The 16942-nt window shown below is 40.0% G+C and overlaps 1 protein-coding gene across 1 annotated transcript in view; it reads left to right on the forward strand.

Moving 5' to 3' along the window:
* Positions 1 to 16942, forward strand: part of DLGAP2 (DLG associated protein 2) — a 466399-nt gene that overhangs the window by 432697 nt on the left and 16760 nt on the right. The window contains exon 11 of the mRNA XM_075923576.2: positions 1547 to 1962. Within this exon, the coding sequence (XP_075779691.1) occupies positions 1547 to 1962 (416 nt within the window). The remainder of the gene's footprint in view (positions 1 to 1546; positions 1963 to 16942) is intronic.

Consider the following 16942-nt stretch of genomic DNA (forward strand, 5'->3'; position numbering starts at 1 on the left):
AGACTTCTGACAAATGTGCCAATTCTAGAGGTGGTGGTGTTTTTTATTTAGTCACTTGATCATAAGGCATTAGACTAGGACCACTGTCTCATTTCACAGAAGCCTTCAAACAGCCTTTAGGGTTAGCAATCGCTGTCACACAGCTCCTTCTCTGCCAGGACTGCTCATCTCAGAGGTTTACAGCCACCCACAGTGAAGACACATTCCCTAGGGGCAGATATTTGCTGTATACTTAGCCATCCTCATCATTAGCCAGCAGGAGAAATGGAGGAGACCAATCCCAATAGTCTCTTCTGCCTCTGCTAGTGGGTCAGGGACAAGCCAGACACCCCTTCCTCTCTGATGAGTCTCATTGCCCAGGCCAACTCTCCCATGACATAGAGAGGGAATTGGGAGGTGGGGGAACTCAGGCACACCCTTTACTCCAGGTTCCAGCCTAGGCGCATCCTGTGGATAGCAGCTGTCTGGAACATCTCCTGAGCCAGCAACATGACAGCTGTGAATCCCTGGGCCACTTCCCTACAGCAGCTCTCCAGCACCTTCTTCATCCTTACTGCAGGACCTTCCTCCTGTTACCAGATAGTGTTTGTACTTCCCAGTCCTCCAGAAACACACCTTCCTATTCCCTCTTCCTGCACACTGTGAAGTAACTTGAAGGAAATCTTTTAACCAGCGCTAGCTGAGTCTTAATAAGCTAAGCAGGATATCTGGAACCAGTCTTAATTGGTCCTAGAAAGTTCCTGATTGACTCTAGGTGATTTGACTAACCTGGAGTAGCCCCTGCTAGCTGACACAGGGCAAAGGGATCTATTTAATCTGGGGCTAATATACCTCTTCTGTAGCCCTCTGTTCTGACTCTGTCATATAACCTTTACTCACAATTGGCATGAGCTAAATTTGACCTGTATTTTTATGAATACTCCTTTGGCCCTCTGTTTCAACTATTTAATATAAATTGATTCTAGTGTTTCATTATCCACGATAAAATTATCATGAGTCACTCACCATATCATGGTAATTCTATACCATGTTCAACTAAAAACATAAAGCCACATCAACTCCCTATCAGATTTTACATTTATTACAAAATTCTCAATGACCTTAACTCAGAATGTCTTTGAATAGGACTCTTACTTTTGAAACCGTTTTCTATATTTTTTGACAAACTTCATTTCATCAGTATATGCAGGACTGCAGGTCTTTGATGCTAATTTCCTATGCTGATTATCAAGTATGTGCAGTATAATATAATGTGTAGAAAGATCAATATTTGCTTTCAAAGATAGTTTAAATTATGTTCACTTACATCTTTATTCAGATCAATAATGACCCCATATCACCTATATATGTGCTTATTTTTGCATTGTCATCCACTCTCTTGTATAAAATGACTAAACAGGGTGTTTTTTATAAAGATGAATTAAACATCCTGTATGTCAGCAAAAATATGCTTTAGTATTAGATGCAGAAAGAAAATCAGATTTGTTTTGCCAGTACATTATTCCCTCACTATATATCTATTTGTCTTTATTTCTCCTTGCCGAAGACATGGACGGTTTAAACGTTCAAATAGTGTAACAGCAGCTGTTCAGGCTGACCTAGAACTGGAGGGCTTTCCAGGACATATAACAATGGAGGACAAGGGACTTCAATTTGGTTCATCATTCCAGAGGCATTCAGAGCCTAGCACTCCTACCCAATATGGTGCAGTAAGAACTGTACGGACACAGGGACTGTTCAGTTACAGAGAAGACTACAGGACCCCGGTTGATACCTCAAATCTTCCACCTCCAGAACCCTGGCTGGAACCAGCCATTGAGACAGTAGAAACAGGTCGGATGTCCCCATGTCGAAGGGATGGATCTTGGTTTATGAAGTTACTACATACTGAAACAAAGAGGATGGAAGGATGGTGTAAAGAGATGGAGAGAGAAGCAGAAGAAAATGATCTTTCTGAAGAAAGTAAGAATATCTAGTGTCCTTTGTTATATACATTTTATAGACAATGTGAAGCTGTGGTTTATATTTATTATTGATCAATTTCTATACCACTTATGGTATGTTAAATGCTGTACAATACGAACAGAGAGAAGGTTTCTGCCCTGAGGCACTTACAGTTAAAATTCCCGATTTTGTAGTTGACTGTGCTGGCAAACTGCTGTATTTGTATGGAGCCCCACTGAAGTCAATGAGGGTCCAATTGCACAGTCAGTGGGCAGGATCACCCATGGTTTTTTTACTTTATGAGTGAGCTTCTGTGCTCTGCCTCTAAATGAGAGAGGAGGAACTCATGTGGCAATAAGTCACCCTTGTGGTCTCCTGATTGTGAATTGCCCCAGGGGTCATAGAGAGGCCTTGGTATAATTTAGACCTGACAATGCCAATGTAAGGCAATAACATAGCCCTGAATCTCTTCCATGCTCAGTGCTTGAGCTCCATCCCGACAAACCCTTTCAGCCAATTCTATGCCAGGGCATCATCTGCAGTTCTGCACAACAACATTTTTCTCTCAGCTGGATCCAGGGCTTTTAGAACCGTTTTACTCTACTCCAGCTCTTTTCCAGCCATAAAGGGGCTGGAGAGATGGTGGGGAAACAAAAATTGGAGAGGAAGCAGGGTAAGGAAAGACAATGGTTAGTTATAGCAACAGAATTTGATAGTTATTTGGGCATGCGCGCTTTTAGATGATTCAGTTTCGTTTTGTTGTTGCTTTTTTTGTAGAGAATCGTTATTATTAGTTCATTTCTTGTGGACACCATAAAAGAAGTGATGGAGTGAAATAAAAAGTGATGCAGGCTTTTTGGAGCAAGAACCATGTTGGCATTAATGATGCAGATAAATAAAAGTGTTTTGACTTTTAGATGCCTCCCCACAACTCTGTCCACTGCCAAGTATCTTTTAGCCTTTGTTGACAGGTTTTTTATCTAAAGCTTTTTTAGCTAGTTTTCCATTTGCTTAACAATGTACAAGTATCAGAGGGGTAGCTGTGTTAGTCTGAATCTGCAAAAGTGGCGAGGAGTCCTGTGGCACCTTACAGACTAACTGACGTGTAGGAGCGTAAGCTTTCATGGGCAAAGACCCACTTCGTCACATGCATCTGACAAAGTGGGTCTTTGTCCATGAAAGCTTATGCTTCAGTTAGTCTATAAGGTGCCACAGGACTCCTTGCCACTATAACAATGTACCTTTCCCAACCAATTTGGGTTTTGTTTTTTTCAGTTCAGACTTCCTCAGGGACAGGAACAATTCATTTAGACTTTTGTTACCCACATATTCTGAATGTTCTTGTCTGACTACTTCCTCTCTTCCATGTCAGAGTCATGTTTTGCCCTCATATCTCTGTACTGTCACACAATCCACTGTCCCTTTCCTATTTCTTGCACTTTTCTTTTTCTGAGGAAAAATAGTCTGTTTTATTGTTAATTAATTTTTATTCTTAATGATTTTGCTCCGCCGTGCTGCGCACAAGCCTTTGCTGAGTAATTGCATTATCATACTGCTGCAAGGCCAGTCTTTCCACCACAACCCCCTCCTTTGCTCTTTTGTCATTTCTTTCATTGTGTTATGTCTGATATTGGACTGTAAGCAATTCAGACCAAGAAGCTTGCCTTCATTCTGTGAACTTTTAGGTGCTGTTATATTATTATTATTATTATTGTTGTTGTTGTTATATATGTATTTATTTTATAATATTGTGCTTTTGAAAGAGTGGATGTTAGATGAAAGAGTGGACTCCGCAAACTTCTTCCATAAGAGTCTTGACCAAGCCCTGGCTGGGTTGATTTAGTTGGGATTGGTCCTGCCTTGGGCGGGGTGGCTGGACTTGATGACCTCCTGAGGTCTCTTCCAGCTCTATGATTCTATGATTCTAGTGGATTTTTTAATACTCTTTCTCATGTACCTTGTTCATCAGATATTTCAGTTCCTAGAAATCTAATGCCTTTATGCTATTGCAATTTATAAATTGTTTGCTTTGATGCAGTAGCACAAAGGCACAGATTCCAAGTTTATCTGTTACTCTCAGTCACTCTTCAGTCTTCAACTGTTAGAAGCAGCCAGGTTTTGTTTTGTTGTGGTTGTTACTTTCTGGAACATAAAACTGTCTTCTAAATACCTTAGGAATCTTGGGCATGTCATTTTGGATTAATATTGATATCTGAATTCTGAACGTGCTTATAGCACCCTGCTGTTCAGATTACCATAAAGTATAGTGCTGCACAGGTGTAACCAGGGGCATACTTCTCAGACAATTGTTTTGCAGAGATGTAAATGAGGGCATCATTTAGCTTGGAACATTTTATTGCTGTTTAGGCCCTAGTGAGACAATTTCAACAAAAATAAATGTGAAGGAAAATAGAATTAAATTTCATTATTTTATTTTTCCCATTTGCTGACCAACTCTATTACTGGTGCAAAAGAAGGAGAAATCCCAGCCCCTTGTTGCCAATATGAAGTCACTTAGACAAAATAAACATGGACTCCCTGCAATGCTGTTTTTACAGGATAATGTTTCAGAGAATTGTACTTTGGCGGAGATTCTGCTGTTGCTGACACTGAAGTCAATTGAGTTATTACAGGTTTACATGGTGTAACAGAGAGCAGATTTTGGCTCCAACTAATTGTAACATATGGCATTCATACTTCTGCTTTATATAGCCATATGTCTCAAATGTCCCCCATTTCAATGGACATCCCTCATTTTACTCCCAAATTTACATACATTAGCTATAAATTTGTATTGCTATGATTTATTTCAGGGAAAAAAAGAATCATGAAGCTCAAGTTATCAGAAGTGTTATTTGTATTAAAGGAATGAATTCCACAGCATTTTGAGTCTTCTGCATGAATAATTTTGTTCATTTTGGATCTTTTTCACACATTGCAGCGCACATTTAGACCTTGGCAGACTGAACAGTATTCTATCCACCATGCCCAAGGTTCAGTGATAACACAGCATGAAATTTATCTTGATGTATTTAAACATTTGGCAGTTCCATGAAGAAAATAATCAGAAGTGCCTGGGACAGAGGCAGCCAAGTGTATTTTTCCATCTTCCACTGGAACATACTATACCCAAGAAACTTCACAGCAAAGTTTGCCCATTCAAAATAGCACTGTCAATGCTGAATCCCATATCTGAGTGTCAGATATATTAACTGTACCTCTAGGGTAGATATAGATGTATATCCCATAGGCAAACCTCGCACTTTACACTACCGTTTATATTTCACAGATAATCTTGAAAAAGAGGGCCTAAAATAGTTATGTTGTAAAATGCAATTTCACTTTGTATGCCAGTGCAATAGCCTTGAGATCTTAGAAAACTGTTTGATTGCCTTATTGATTTTTTTTTCTTTTACTGTAGCCTTTCTCCCATAAAGTTGTTTTAAGATCTTCATTCATGGAGTCTTAGAGAAGGAAGGAATAATCACTGCAGCAAAACTAACCTTTCATGTCTTGAAGCCCATCTCTTTATTTATTTATTTGTTTGTTTGTCTGTTTGTTCCATTAACTGTAATCTATCCCAAAAGATATATTTCTGTAAACCTCCTTTATTATTTATGTGAGTAGATATTGATGTTTTTATAGTTAGAAAATTGTGGTTGTTTCCAGAGTAATTCATTTGACCACATTCATTGGGAAAATACCCCCATGGTACTTTGCAAAGATATATGTTTCTAAACTGTAGTAATAAGTGTATCAGGTTTTTGTCTGGGAAACCATGTTTAGAGTAACAGTGTTGGGTGCATGGTAATGAAAATATCACTATACATAATCAAAGCTCCACAGCAAAGAGAGAGACAAAACCAATGTGGCACGGAGAAGTGTTGTAGCATAGTGGTTTTTAACAGGAATTGGGAAACGTGCACAATAAGGCAGTGAGTAAGTAAGTCTAAAGGTCACTAGAATTGTGGGAGATAGGGACCCTGTGACACAAGACCAGAGATGCAGTGCTCCTAAATTCCATATTTGGTCTGTTCCTTAATTATCTGGAAATTAACAAGCAGTTACTACATATGCACATTGTTACTTGTGAGTGCGTTATGCACCCAAAAAATAAAAACTATCACCATTTTTTAAAATTCTGCATATTTTATGTGTCAAAATAGCACAATATAATCAAACTAGTTTCAATTATTTTGGTAATTTATTTCAAAATACCCATCAAGTATCTCTGTGACAATACAGATGATGAAAAAAGACAAAGGAGTTTTTTTTTTTTTTTTTTTTTTTTTGACAAGCAATTCCTTACTAGGCATATTACTATAGAACTTGGAATAATCATTCATTTAAACTACAGGCAGTCCCCAGGTTACGTACAAGATAGGGACTGTAGGTTTGTTCTTAAGTTGAATTTGTATGTAAGTCGGAACTGGTACATATTGTAGGGGAAACTAGCCAAACATTTCTCCAGAGCTCAGTTTTATTCTCCCACACCTCACTTCCCTCAGTCCTTTATTCTCAAGCTGAGGTGTCTGCTGAGAAAAGCCGCTCCGCGTCTCCCTAGTCTGCTGAGTGGGGCGCTAGCTTTGCGTCTCCCTGGTCTGCTAGGGGGAAAAGCAGCTAGTGCGGGGTTGCCTCACCCCGTTTGTAAGTAGGGATCCGATGTAAGTCGGATCCATGTAACCCGGGGACTGCCTGTATTATATTGAGATGAGTTTCCCATACCTGTCAGATGCAGTGCAAAGATTTGGGGGAGTCAAAGGTAACAGAGGAGCTGAAAGAGAGGGAAGTCATTCCTGGAAAGAAGCCTGGAGGGGGAATCTGAAGGCTTATTGGGTATAGAAGTACAGAATAGGGTACTGTTGGGGGGAAAGGGGTGATTGTTAGGTACTGGCAGAGCCTCCCCCATGCAGGTCCTGGCTGACCCTTAGCCTCTCCCAGTCACTGAGGCACATCTACCTATGTCCCTATATGTCCCTGCAAGTTCCCTGTCACTATGTGTCCCTGCACCCCACTTCCATTCAGCTCCCACCCCAGTTTGCCAACATTCGCTAACCATTCTGTACTTGTCTAAGTGACTCCCCAGAAACACCATGTACTCTGCTCTGTCTAGCGGTATGTGCCTCCTGACCTGGCCTTGCAGGCAAGTATTATGAGGAACACAATCTCCTCTTCCTCCCTCCCTCTGTAGTTCACTGCTACAGCCAGTGAGCTGGCTGCCCTCTGTCCTGTTTATAGAGAGGCCCCTTGTGGGCAAAAGATAGAACTTTGTGCCTTGCTGTCTGTATTTTGTGCAGCAGAAAAAAAAAATCTGAGGGCACATGAATTCTGTGTGTGCACAGTGGTGCACAATTCCTCCATGAATCTCAAGTAATGTAACAGTATAAATGCAAACCAACAGCCAAAGCCACCCACATTCCAATTTATGGAAATAAACAGATGAGGAAAAGTATATAATAAACACTCATATACACTCACAATTCCTATAGCATCCTACATAAATATGCCTAGTCCAAAACCACTTTTATTCTGCCTCAGTGTAGCCACCCAACTTAATCTGGATATTGTACCCAATGCTGTGACCCTAGGCAGCCCTGTAGTCACATCCTACACACAGTTGCAAGGATACTTATACAAAGTATAAGTAAGACATCATATGAAAGCCAGAAACATTCTGATTATTAATACCATTGTAAAATGCATGTGTTAACCTTATATGTGACATTAGAAATTCCCTCTGTATGGTGTTACTCAAACATGTTTAAGACAAGATAGTCTAGTCTAAATAAAGATGATAAACAGGTCTGTGTTAGACAAACCTCAGTTTATCTATTAGTGGTAAACAAAGCCACTGAGCTAAGCCAGCAGAGGTTCCCCCAGTCCTGAACTCAAAAGGTGGAGATTAACATGGCTCCTGCACCTCAGTTTGACACATCAGACTGAACCCCCAGGAGGCCATCCTGATTTATATGACAGAGACATCCCTTTGGGATAAAAGGAAAAGAGAGAGATTTCAACTTGATCCTTCACCTTAGGAGACAAAGAACCAACGTATTTGATATCTTTAATGTGTCCTGGCCAGTAAAATGTTGGAAAGGAGAATAGGGGTAAAAAAACCCTTCTTGAACAAAGCTTGTATCTAACTAGATTAAGATTTAGACTTTTAGATGCATGTTTTCACTTTTTATTTGCTTGTAACCATCTCTACCTTTATCTCTTTTAGTTTTTTACTTTTATTATAAACCAGTTCTGTACTGCGTTTGAAGGAAAGGGTGATGTACTGAGTCAGTAACAGAACAGCAATCTTAATATAGTCTGTGGAAGGGGCTGTGCATTGCAGAGAAACATCTCTGGGGCACTCAGTAGCTGAATTTCATTGATCATTACCTGCTAGACAAGTTCTGGGACAGGAGAGCCTTCGGGGGTTTGCTGATGAAGGAGACATATTACGGTGACCGGGAGCTGACACAGTCTAATTGCCAGCAAAGCTCATTCTTGCTGAGGCAAAGAGGTAACACAGTGGCTCACAATTCACAGCAGCAAATACTAATAGCAGCAAAATAAATTTCTCATTAGAAATGAACAAGTTTATTTTACCTTCTCTTCTCACTGCAGCCACCTTGAGCTACAGTGAAGTGACCCTTCCCTCAGTGATGAAAGTTGGATGAAGTACTCCAGAGCTTTTAAAAACTAACACTGGTCAGTGGAGAGGAAAAAATGTTTCCTAAGTGAAAGTATTAGCATAACACTTGATGCCTGGCTGGGGGAGGGGAAGGAGAGAGAGAGCAAGATGAGTGTGTAACTGGGGTTGTCAATTTCTTGAGTCTGTGCTTTGGGGATACATTTCCTAAATGTAATGGTTGAGATTTCCCAAGCAGTGCAAGGAATTTAGCAATATATATTAATGGAAGAGATGTGGCTATATCCCCCATATTTTTCTGAAAAGGTCAACTAGTGCATTTTAGTATGTCCATCAATTCGTAAGTCATAAAACCTTTCCAGGTATGTCTCACCAAATAAAAGTTATGTTTTATTTCAGCTAAACAGCTTATTTGCATATTTTACCTTTTCTATTCTGGTATCAAGACCATCAACATCTGTTTGAATTTAAATATAAAATCAATTAAATGGTTAAAAAAAACCGGTTTCCCCAAAACACAATTTTAAAGCCAATTCTGTGTAGTATAATGGAATCTATGAATCCTTCTTAGCCTATTACGTGTTCTGGCTAAATTTTCTCCTCTTTGAAACCTCCTTCACTCAGCTGGAAAATGGATCTACATATAGTCTTATTCTATTCCCAAGGCTTCCATTGTGCAACCTTTGTGACAGTAGACATAATGCAAGATTAATTCCATGGAAATTTGTCATTTAGGTAACATCTCAATAGTGTGAAAAGATGTGGGATTACCCAGGCTAAAATTAAGCAAGCTGTGCTTTTGAGAGTTCCATGCAAGATTTCACTGCAGATTTGAGACGTCTCCCCACTTTCATTTTTAAAAAGCAGCTAGAATGTCATTGGTTTGGTAGAAATGTAGCTGTGTTAGTCTAGGGTAGCTGAAACAAAATACAGGACTATGTAGCACTTTAAAGGAATCCTCTGAACTGTTATTCATGCTAAACTTCGACACTTTATGCCGGGGTCTTAACAAAGACTCTAGTTATCTTACCCATTACAAAGATAGCTTCCCCAGTTATCACCTCTAATATCATTAGCTCACAGACATTTACCTTTCCCGTCCTTCCCCCGCATCCTCCTTCTGTTCTGAAATTTGATTTGTCCTTTTCATGTGTGTTCATTTTTTTAATCGTATGCTTTGGTATATATGGTTGTGACCATTTTCTTCCACTATTTGATCTGAGGAAGTGGGTCTGGCGCACGAAGCTCATCATCTAATAAACCATCTTGTTAGTCGTTAAAGTGCTACATAGTCCTGTAATTGGTTTGGTATATAGTCAAGACTCTCTAGTGTTCTTTGTCCATTATGCAAGACTCAAGGGATAGGCTTGATCCTGCCCTTGTTAAGATCAATGGCAAAACTCCCCTGGATTCAGTAGACAAAGGTTTAGTTCTATGATTTCCAAAGCATTCCACTGACAAATGCCCCATATTTTTAATCTTTCATTCTCGTAGAAGAGTTATAGAATCATAGAACACTAGAACTGGAAGGGACCTTGAGAGGTCATTGAGTCCAGTCCCCTGCCCTCACGGCGGGATCCAGTATCGTCTAGACCATCCCTGATTGATGTGTATCTAACTTGCTCTGAAATATCTCCAGAGATGGAGAATCCACAACCTCCCTAAGCAATTATTCCAGGGTTTAACCACTCAGACAGTTAGGGAGTTTCTCCTAATGTCCAGCTAAACCACCCTTGCTGCAGCTTAAGCCCGTTGCTTCTTGTCCTATTCTCAGAGGCCAAGGAGAAAATTTTTCTCCCTCCTCCTAGTGACACCGTTTTAGATACCTGAAAATCGCTATCATGTCCCCTCAGTCTTCTCCTTTCCAAACTAAACAAGCCCAATTCTTTCAGTCTTCCTTCATATGTCATGTTCTCTAGACCTTTAATCATTCTTGTTGCTCTTTTCTGGACCTTCTCCAGTTTCTCCAAAACTTTCTTGAAATGTGGTGCCCAGAACTTGGCACAATACTCCAATTGAGGCCTGATCAGCACAGAGTAGAGGAGAAGAATGACTTCTCGTGTCTTGCTCACAACACTCCTTTTAATGCATCCTAGGATCATATTTGCTTTTTTGCAACAGCGTCACACTGTTCACTCATGTTTAACTTGTCAGCCACTATGACCCCTAGATCCCTTTCTGCAGTACTCCTTCCTAGACAGTCGCTTCCCATTCTGTATGTGTGAAACAGATTGTTCCTTCCTAAGTGGAGTACTTTGCATTTGTCCTTACTAAACTTCATCGTATTTACCTCAGACCATTTCTCCAGTTTGTCCAGATCATTTTGAATTATGACCCTATCCTCCTATGCAGTTGCTACCCCTGGTTGCATGTGGGTTGCACTCATGGTTTTATGTGGTTATAGTTATTGAAATAAAGTAGTTATATTATATGACATTATTAATTGACACTTGTGCTGCAGTAAAATGCCCTGTCATGCTAATAAACCTATACATAGTGCTAAAAATCATGTGAAAGAGATTTGAGTTCAGTAGGAAGATTTACATTTTTAAAAGTTATACAGTAAGTACTGAATATGCTTTACTCACTGGCACAGGAGATTAGAAATCGATTAATCAAAATGAAAACTTTCATATAGAATTAGGAGAGTATATTTACTTCAGTAACTATAACCACATATAATAACCATGAGTGCAACCATGTGCAACCACGTGCCTCATACATACATACATATATATACACTTAAATGTTAATGACTGAGAATTCAAAAATAACAGCATTTTAAGAGGTTCAGAAACAGATTTATTATTGGTAGTTTCCTCATTATTGTCATATCTATGGCAACTGAGCAGAACTACTTTAACCTATCAGCAGTAATGCTTAAGTAGAATCATGGTTACTTGTGTGTAAATCCATATTTACCTGACCCCTTGTGCACAGGTGATATAAAACTATATTTAATTATATGACTACATCACCTATTTCAAATAATATAATCTATCATTGTACAGGGTTTTTTCTATACTATTGTAACATGCTTGGTCCATGTGGAAAAATTTCTGTGGCATTATTTGTGTATAAAAATAATGTTCACAATCTCTGTTTACGACCTCATCCTACTCCTGCTAACGTCAGTGTACAAGTCCCATTTCATCAGATGGACCAGGAAAAGACTTCTAAATAGTGGCACTCAATGGGATAAGTTTAGTTAGTTAATTAAAGAGTGTATTCTATTCATATTCATGTGGGAGTAGAGCTAAAGTTGCATGACCATTTCCTGACTTTTGAGTGCTTACCTGTGCAAGCTTGATTTTCTTTAGTAGGCTTTTCTTGTATGGAAATTATAGCTATATTGACTAATTTTATCATTGTTAATTGATTAGCAAAATTCTTTTTATGCATTGCCAACATCTCAACATCTATAGTCTCTAACGTTCATCATCCCTTCCTGGAAATAATCAATCTGCACTCATCAGAATAACTTCCCAATGCATGAAATTAATAACAAGGCTTTGGATGTTTATTAATACTGTGCTAAAGATTATGAATGGAAGTATTTTAATACTTTAATTTAATTACAGTGAAGTGCAGAGGCATGAATAAGAGAGATTCCCACTTGTTATAACTTTTCTAAGTCTGACTTACTTATTTAAATGTAAATAAAATCAGTAAAGATTATAAAAAAAAGATAGTGTTTAAATAATATATATTCATCCACCAATCTGAGTGCTATAATAAGTTTAAGTTTCTTTGTACCTAAGTCTATCTGCAGCACAGAGGTCCTCATTCACCAAATGTAAGCAAATTTGTAACTTTATATAACAAGCACTAGTAACAGAAAAATCCAACATTTTAGACCCCAGTCCTGTAAAAACTTATTTATGTGCATAAATTTAAGCATAAAAGGAGATCAGTAGAGTCAATGGGACTACTCACAACCCTGACTCAGCAAGATACTTAAGAACATGTGTGGCTTTAAGTATGTAAATAGTCTATTGCCTTCAGAGGGACCACTCATCCATATATATTTTGTTTGTTAGGCTTGAGTTAGCAAAGCGCTTTACACACTGCCTTAGTTTCCCTTCTCTCAGAGCCCTGTAAGAACTCCACAGAGTTCAAACAGATGTAGGACAAAATTCTCCTGCTGTTGGTTCTATTTTATTATACCCAAAATAAACCAGAAAGTCTCTCCCTTTGGGTTCAGGAGGTTTCATGACCCTCTTCCTTGGAGCCTGCGTTTCTGAGTTCTGGCCTCTCTGTCCTGTGCTCTGCCCTTGGCCTAGGGCCTGCAGAATTCCCCTCCCTGGGGCTTGTGGTTTTCAGTTCTAGTATCCCTGGCTCAGAGGTTGTACACCCTTTGGGCTTGTGGTTTTTAATCCTGAGAATTCGTCTCCATTAGGAGAGTTTGTCTCTGTGAGCATCTCTTGTTACTGAGCTCTGCTAACCTATTAATAGGCCTAGGTGTTCGTTATCCAGTTAACTGCCGAGATGTGCGCTGCACATTAGCTCATCAAGTATAGGCTGGGCCTGCACTCCTCTTAAAGCAACCCCGTGATAGTCCCTTCTCCCTCCACCTCCCTTACGGAACTGGCCTATACCCAAAAGATAGGGTCGCCACTGTATAAGACTTGGTCATATTCTTGAGCTTTGGGGAACTTTCTGTTCAGCACCCAGTAATACTATTAAATCTTTGGCAATGATCCACCCCTCTTCAATAAAATATGATATTTCCAGAACTTGGGTTCCACTGTGTTGGAAGTGCTTCATACAGTGAATTATATGCCTCAATTCCTGGATTGTCATAATTCACCACATCTTGTGTTCCCTGAATGTTTTGTTCCCAAGCTACTTCCATTGTGGTTAACGCAGAATTTTCACCACAGCTGAACTGACTTGAGGCAGCAGGTTGGTCTTTGGGGGAGGACTGTCCCTTGCAGTCTCAGGCATAGCCCTTAGAATTAAAAATGTCTCTGTCCAAGTCCCACTTCATTTTGAGGCTTTTCTAATACTAAGGGCTGGGCTCTTTTCTACGGCATTAACAATCCATTCAACAGCACTCAGTTCTGAACTTCCTAAACCAGCAGTCCCATTTGAACAGTTTTTTGTAACTCTCTCTTGTTCCTCGTACCTTGGAGTAGACCTGTTTTTGTAATTTGGCCTTGCAATCTGTGATCCCAAGTTTTTAGATCTATCACAGGGCTGTTCTTAGCTTTTGCAAACTCATACGCCTCCATGCTCTATCTTATGTGGTCTCACCTCACATGATTCCAATCTTTATCTTTAGCCAAGTGGGACATGAACCCCAGAGGAACCTGAAGCAGTTTCTGAATGTTAGTCAGCTTCTTCTGCAGCAGCAAAAACAGCTGAACCCCAGTCTCATTTTCAGTTTTGAGGAGGCCAGCCCTTGCTCCCACTTTACTGCTTACACCATGATCCTTTCATGTGATAAACCTGTCTCTTCCAGCTCCCTCCACTACAGAGCCATCTACATCTGAAGTTCCAGGATTTCACAGTTTCCTATCAACGGTAGCCTGTCCTCTCCAGCTTATTCTTGTCCATTAATGTGGAGCTCTGCAGTGTGTAGCTGAGAGAGCTATTGCCATTATTGAAGTGTCTATTGTACATGAGATATTAGTGTTTGTACTGTGGGATACCCAATTCTTGTTCAAGCAGTTGACAGTTTCTCTTCGAATGCCTTTCTGCAGGTCTGACGTGTCAGTCAGGCCCCTTGTATGAGCACAAGCCACCATTTCTGTGCTCGCCAGCTTATTACATGATTCTTTCTGGTCTTCACTTCCTGCACTCCTACATAATCCAGATGCTTCTAACAGGACGTATTGGGTGACTGCCTCATGGGCCACTTTCAGGTGTTCACGAGTCAGTCTCCAGCTCCTTATCCAGCTTGGTTACCTGCTCTTCCAAGGTTCATTTGACATTCTCTAACTTTAGCTTCTGTTTCAGAACTTCCTGCATTGCTTTGCTCAGGCAGAGGGTGTCTCTCTCTTGCTCCCATATTTTTATTTCAATGTGTTTGCACTTGTCTCCATAGTTGTTTGCATCTCCAATGCAAGCAGATATTGCAGTTCTTTCTGTCTGTCTTTTATATTGAAGACCCCTTTTTCAAGGTTTCGGTTTAGCTTGGCACCTTCACATGTCTGTTCCTTTTATTACATCTTCTCATCCTCAATCAACCATGTCTACACCCTTAACAATGCAGCAGTGGTGCAGCAGTATTGATATAGCTGCGCTACTGCAGCATGCATGGTGAAGACGCTCTGTGCCAACAGGACAGCCATTGGCATAAAAAAGCCACTCCCACAAGCTGCAGGATCAATATAGGTGTGAGAAGCTCTCCTGCCAACATAGCCCTGTGAGCACTAGCACTTATACTGACATTATGCACATCCCTCAGGGTGCATCTAGACTGCTCAAGCTTCTTTCGAAAGAAGCTTTTTTGGAAGAGATCTTCTGAAAAAACTTCTTCCAAAAGAGAGTGTCCACACTGCAAAGCACGCATTGAAAAAGCGATCTGCTTTTTCGAAAGATAGCGTCCACACTGAAAGGATGCTATCTCCCATAAGTTGTGATTACTATGGATGGAATGGCCAACAGGGCACCTGTGCTTTTTCCTCTTTCCTCTTCTTTCGGAAGAACTCCCTCTTCCCCATCCACACACACCTTTTTCTGAAAGAGCTCTTTCGGAAAAGGCATTCTTCCTCATAGAATGAGATTTACCAATATCAGAAAAACCCCTGCGTTCTTTTGATTTTCTTTCAAAAGAACACAAATAGCAGTGTGGACATAAGTGAAGGTTTTTTTGGAAAACAGCCATTTTTCAAAAAAAACCCTGCAGTCTAGACACACCCTCTGTGACATAAAATGTGTTTAGTGTAGACATAGTCTCAGTGTCTGGCACACCTCTTTCTGCAGTAACCCCTGAGTCATCTGTAGTTGGGCTCCTGGGCCTGCCAATTTATCAGCCGCTTAAGTGGCTTGCTGTCCAATGGTTTTGACTGTCCTGAGCCGCTTTTCCACCTGACTTGTGGTTCCATAATTTCAGTCGGGTTGTGAAAAGTGTTTCTTTTGTTAGATAGAGACATCTTAATCTCTTAAAGGGATGAGCAACTCTGATAATCCCATTGAAATCAGCAGAGTTTAAACACATCTTACAGTTAAGCATGCATGCTTATGTGCTCTGTTGTACTGAGGCCTTCATGCACAGTCCTAAGTGGGGGGTCAGCATTTTACCTGCACCATTCCAGGAAGATCCCTGAGAGGCATTGAGGCTGAGGTTCCTTTGAGATTCTTGTGGAACGGGATTTCACATGCATTTTACTTTTGTTAGCAGTGCGCAGCCAGTACAGCTATGATCACGTGAGTTAGGGTCTGTTCAGGGTCAGGGCAGCACCCATGGAAGTATTAGTGGAGTTCCCAGTGAAGGATCTTTATCTTTTGTGTTTCCAGAACTAGAGGGCGAAGTCCTGGCTCCACTGAAATGGCAAAACTCCAGAGGGGGTTGGATTTCACCAATAGAGAACACATTTTGATTCTGGTATCCCAGACTGGGTTTACTAGGCAGGCATTGTCTTTTTACCTGTCAGATGAACATATATGGTCTTATAATTATTCAAAGACAATTAATAGAGAATTCCACAATGCCATTTTACAAATTCTTTTTTTTTGCATTGAAACAACATTTTAAAGAAAACTAATACAATATTATTCTTGATTCATAATTATTTATATTAAGATATTAGCACAGAAGTTGGCACTTAATATTTTATAGACTATGTATTATGTTAATTAGTCACTAGAATGTTAATACCAGGAATAAGCCCAGCCTAGTTAACAGAGCCTTGCCTACCGTACACTCCTTGGGCTAGATCCCAAGTCCGTTGGAGTCAAAGATAAACCATGTTTGACAGTGGATACTATAGAGTAAAGATATGATTTGGTTGAACTCTGCATTGTTAGCTGTGCCTGATGGTGCTTATGAGATAAGGTTAGAAAAACTGATGGACTGTGGAGCTGAATAACAATTTAGAACAGTGCTTGTGACAATTCACTGATCTCATTGACTTTCATGGGCCTGCTGAAGTGCTTAAAGTTAAGTGTGTACTTAAGTGCTTGCTGGGTAGGGACTAGAGCATTTTCTAAAATAACTTCAGGATGATGATACTTGTGACTGAACTTTGTTTTTGTCATTGACTGTATAAATCAACGTTTGCCTTAAAAATAAAATCTCAGTGCCAAACTCAGCCAAGGTACATCTACACTTGCTCCCTATCAGATATGGATGCAAAGGTAGTATACTAAAATTGCTAACGAAGCGCAAATAACGCTGCTACACGGAGTGTT

This window comes from Pelodiscus sinensis, chromosome 3 (assembly GCF_052426305.1).
Source record: "Pelodiscus sinensis isolate ZL-2025 chromosome 3, ASM5242630v1, whole genome shotgun sequence".
Lineage (NCBI taxonomy): Eukaryota > Metazoa > Chordata > Testudines > Trionychidae > Pelodiscus > Pelodiscus sinensis.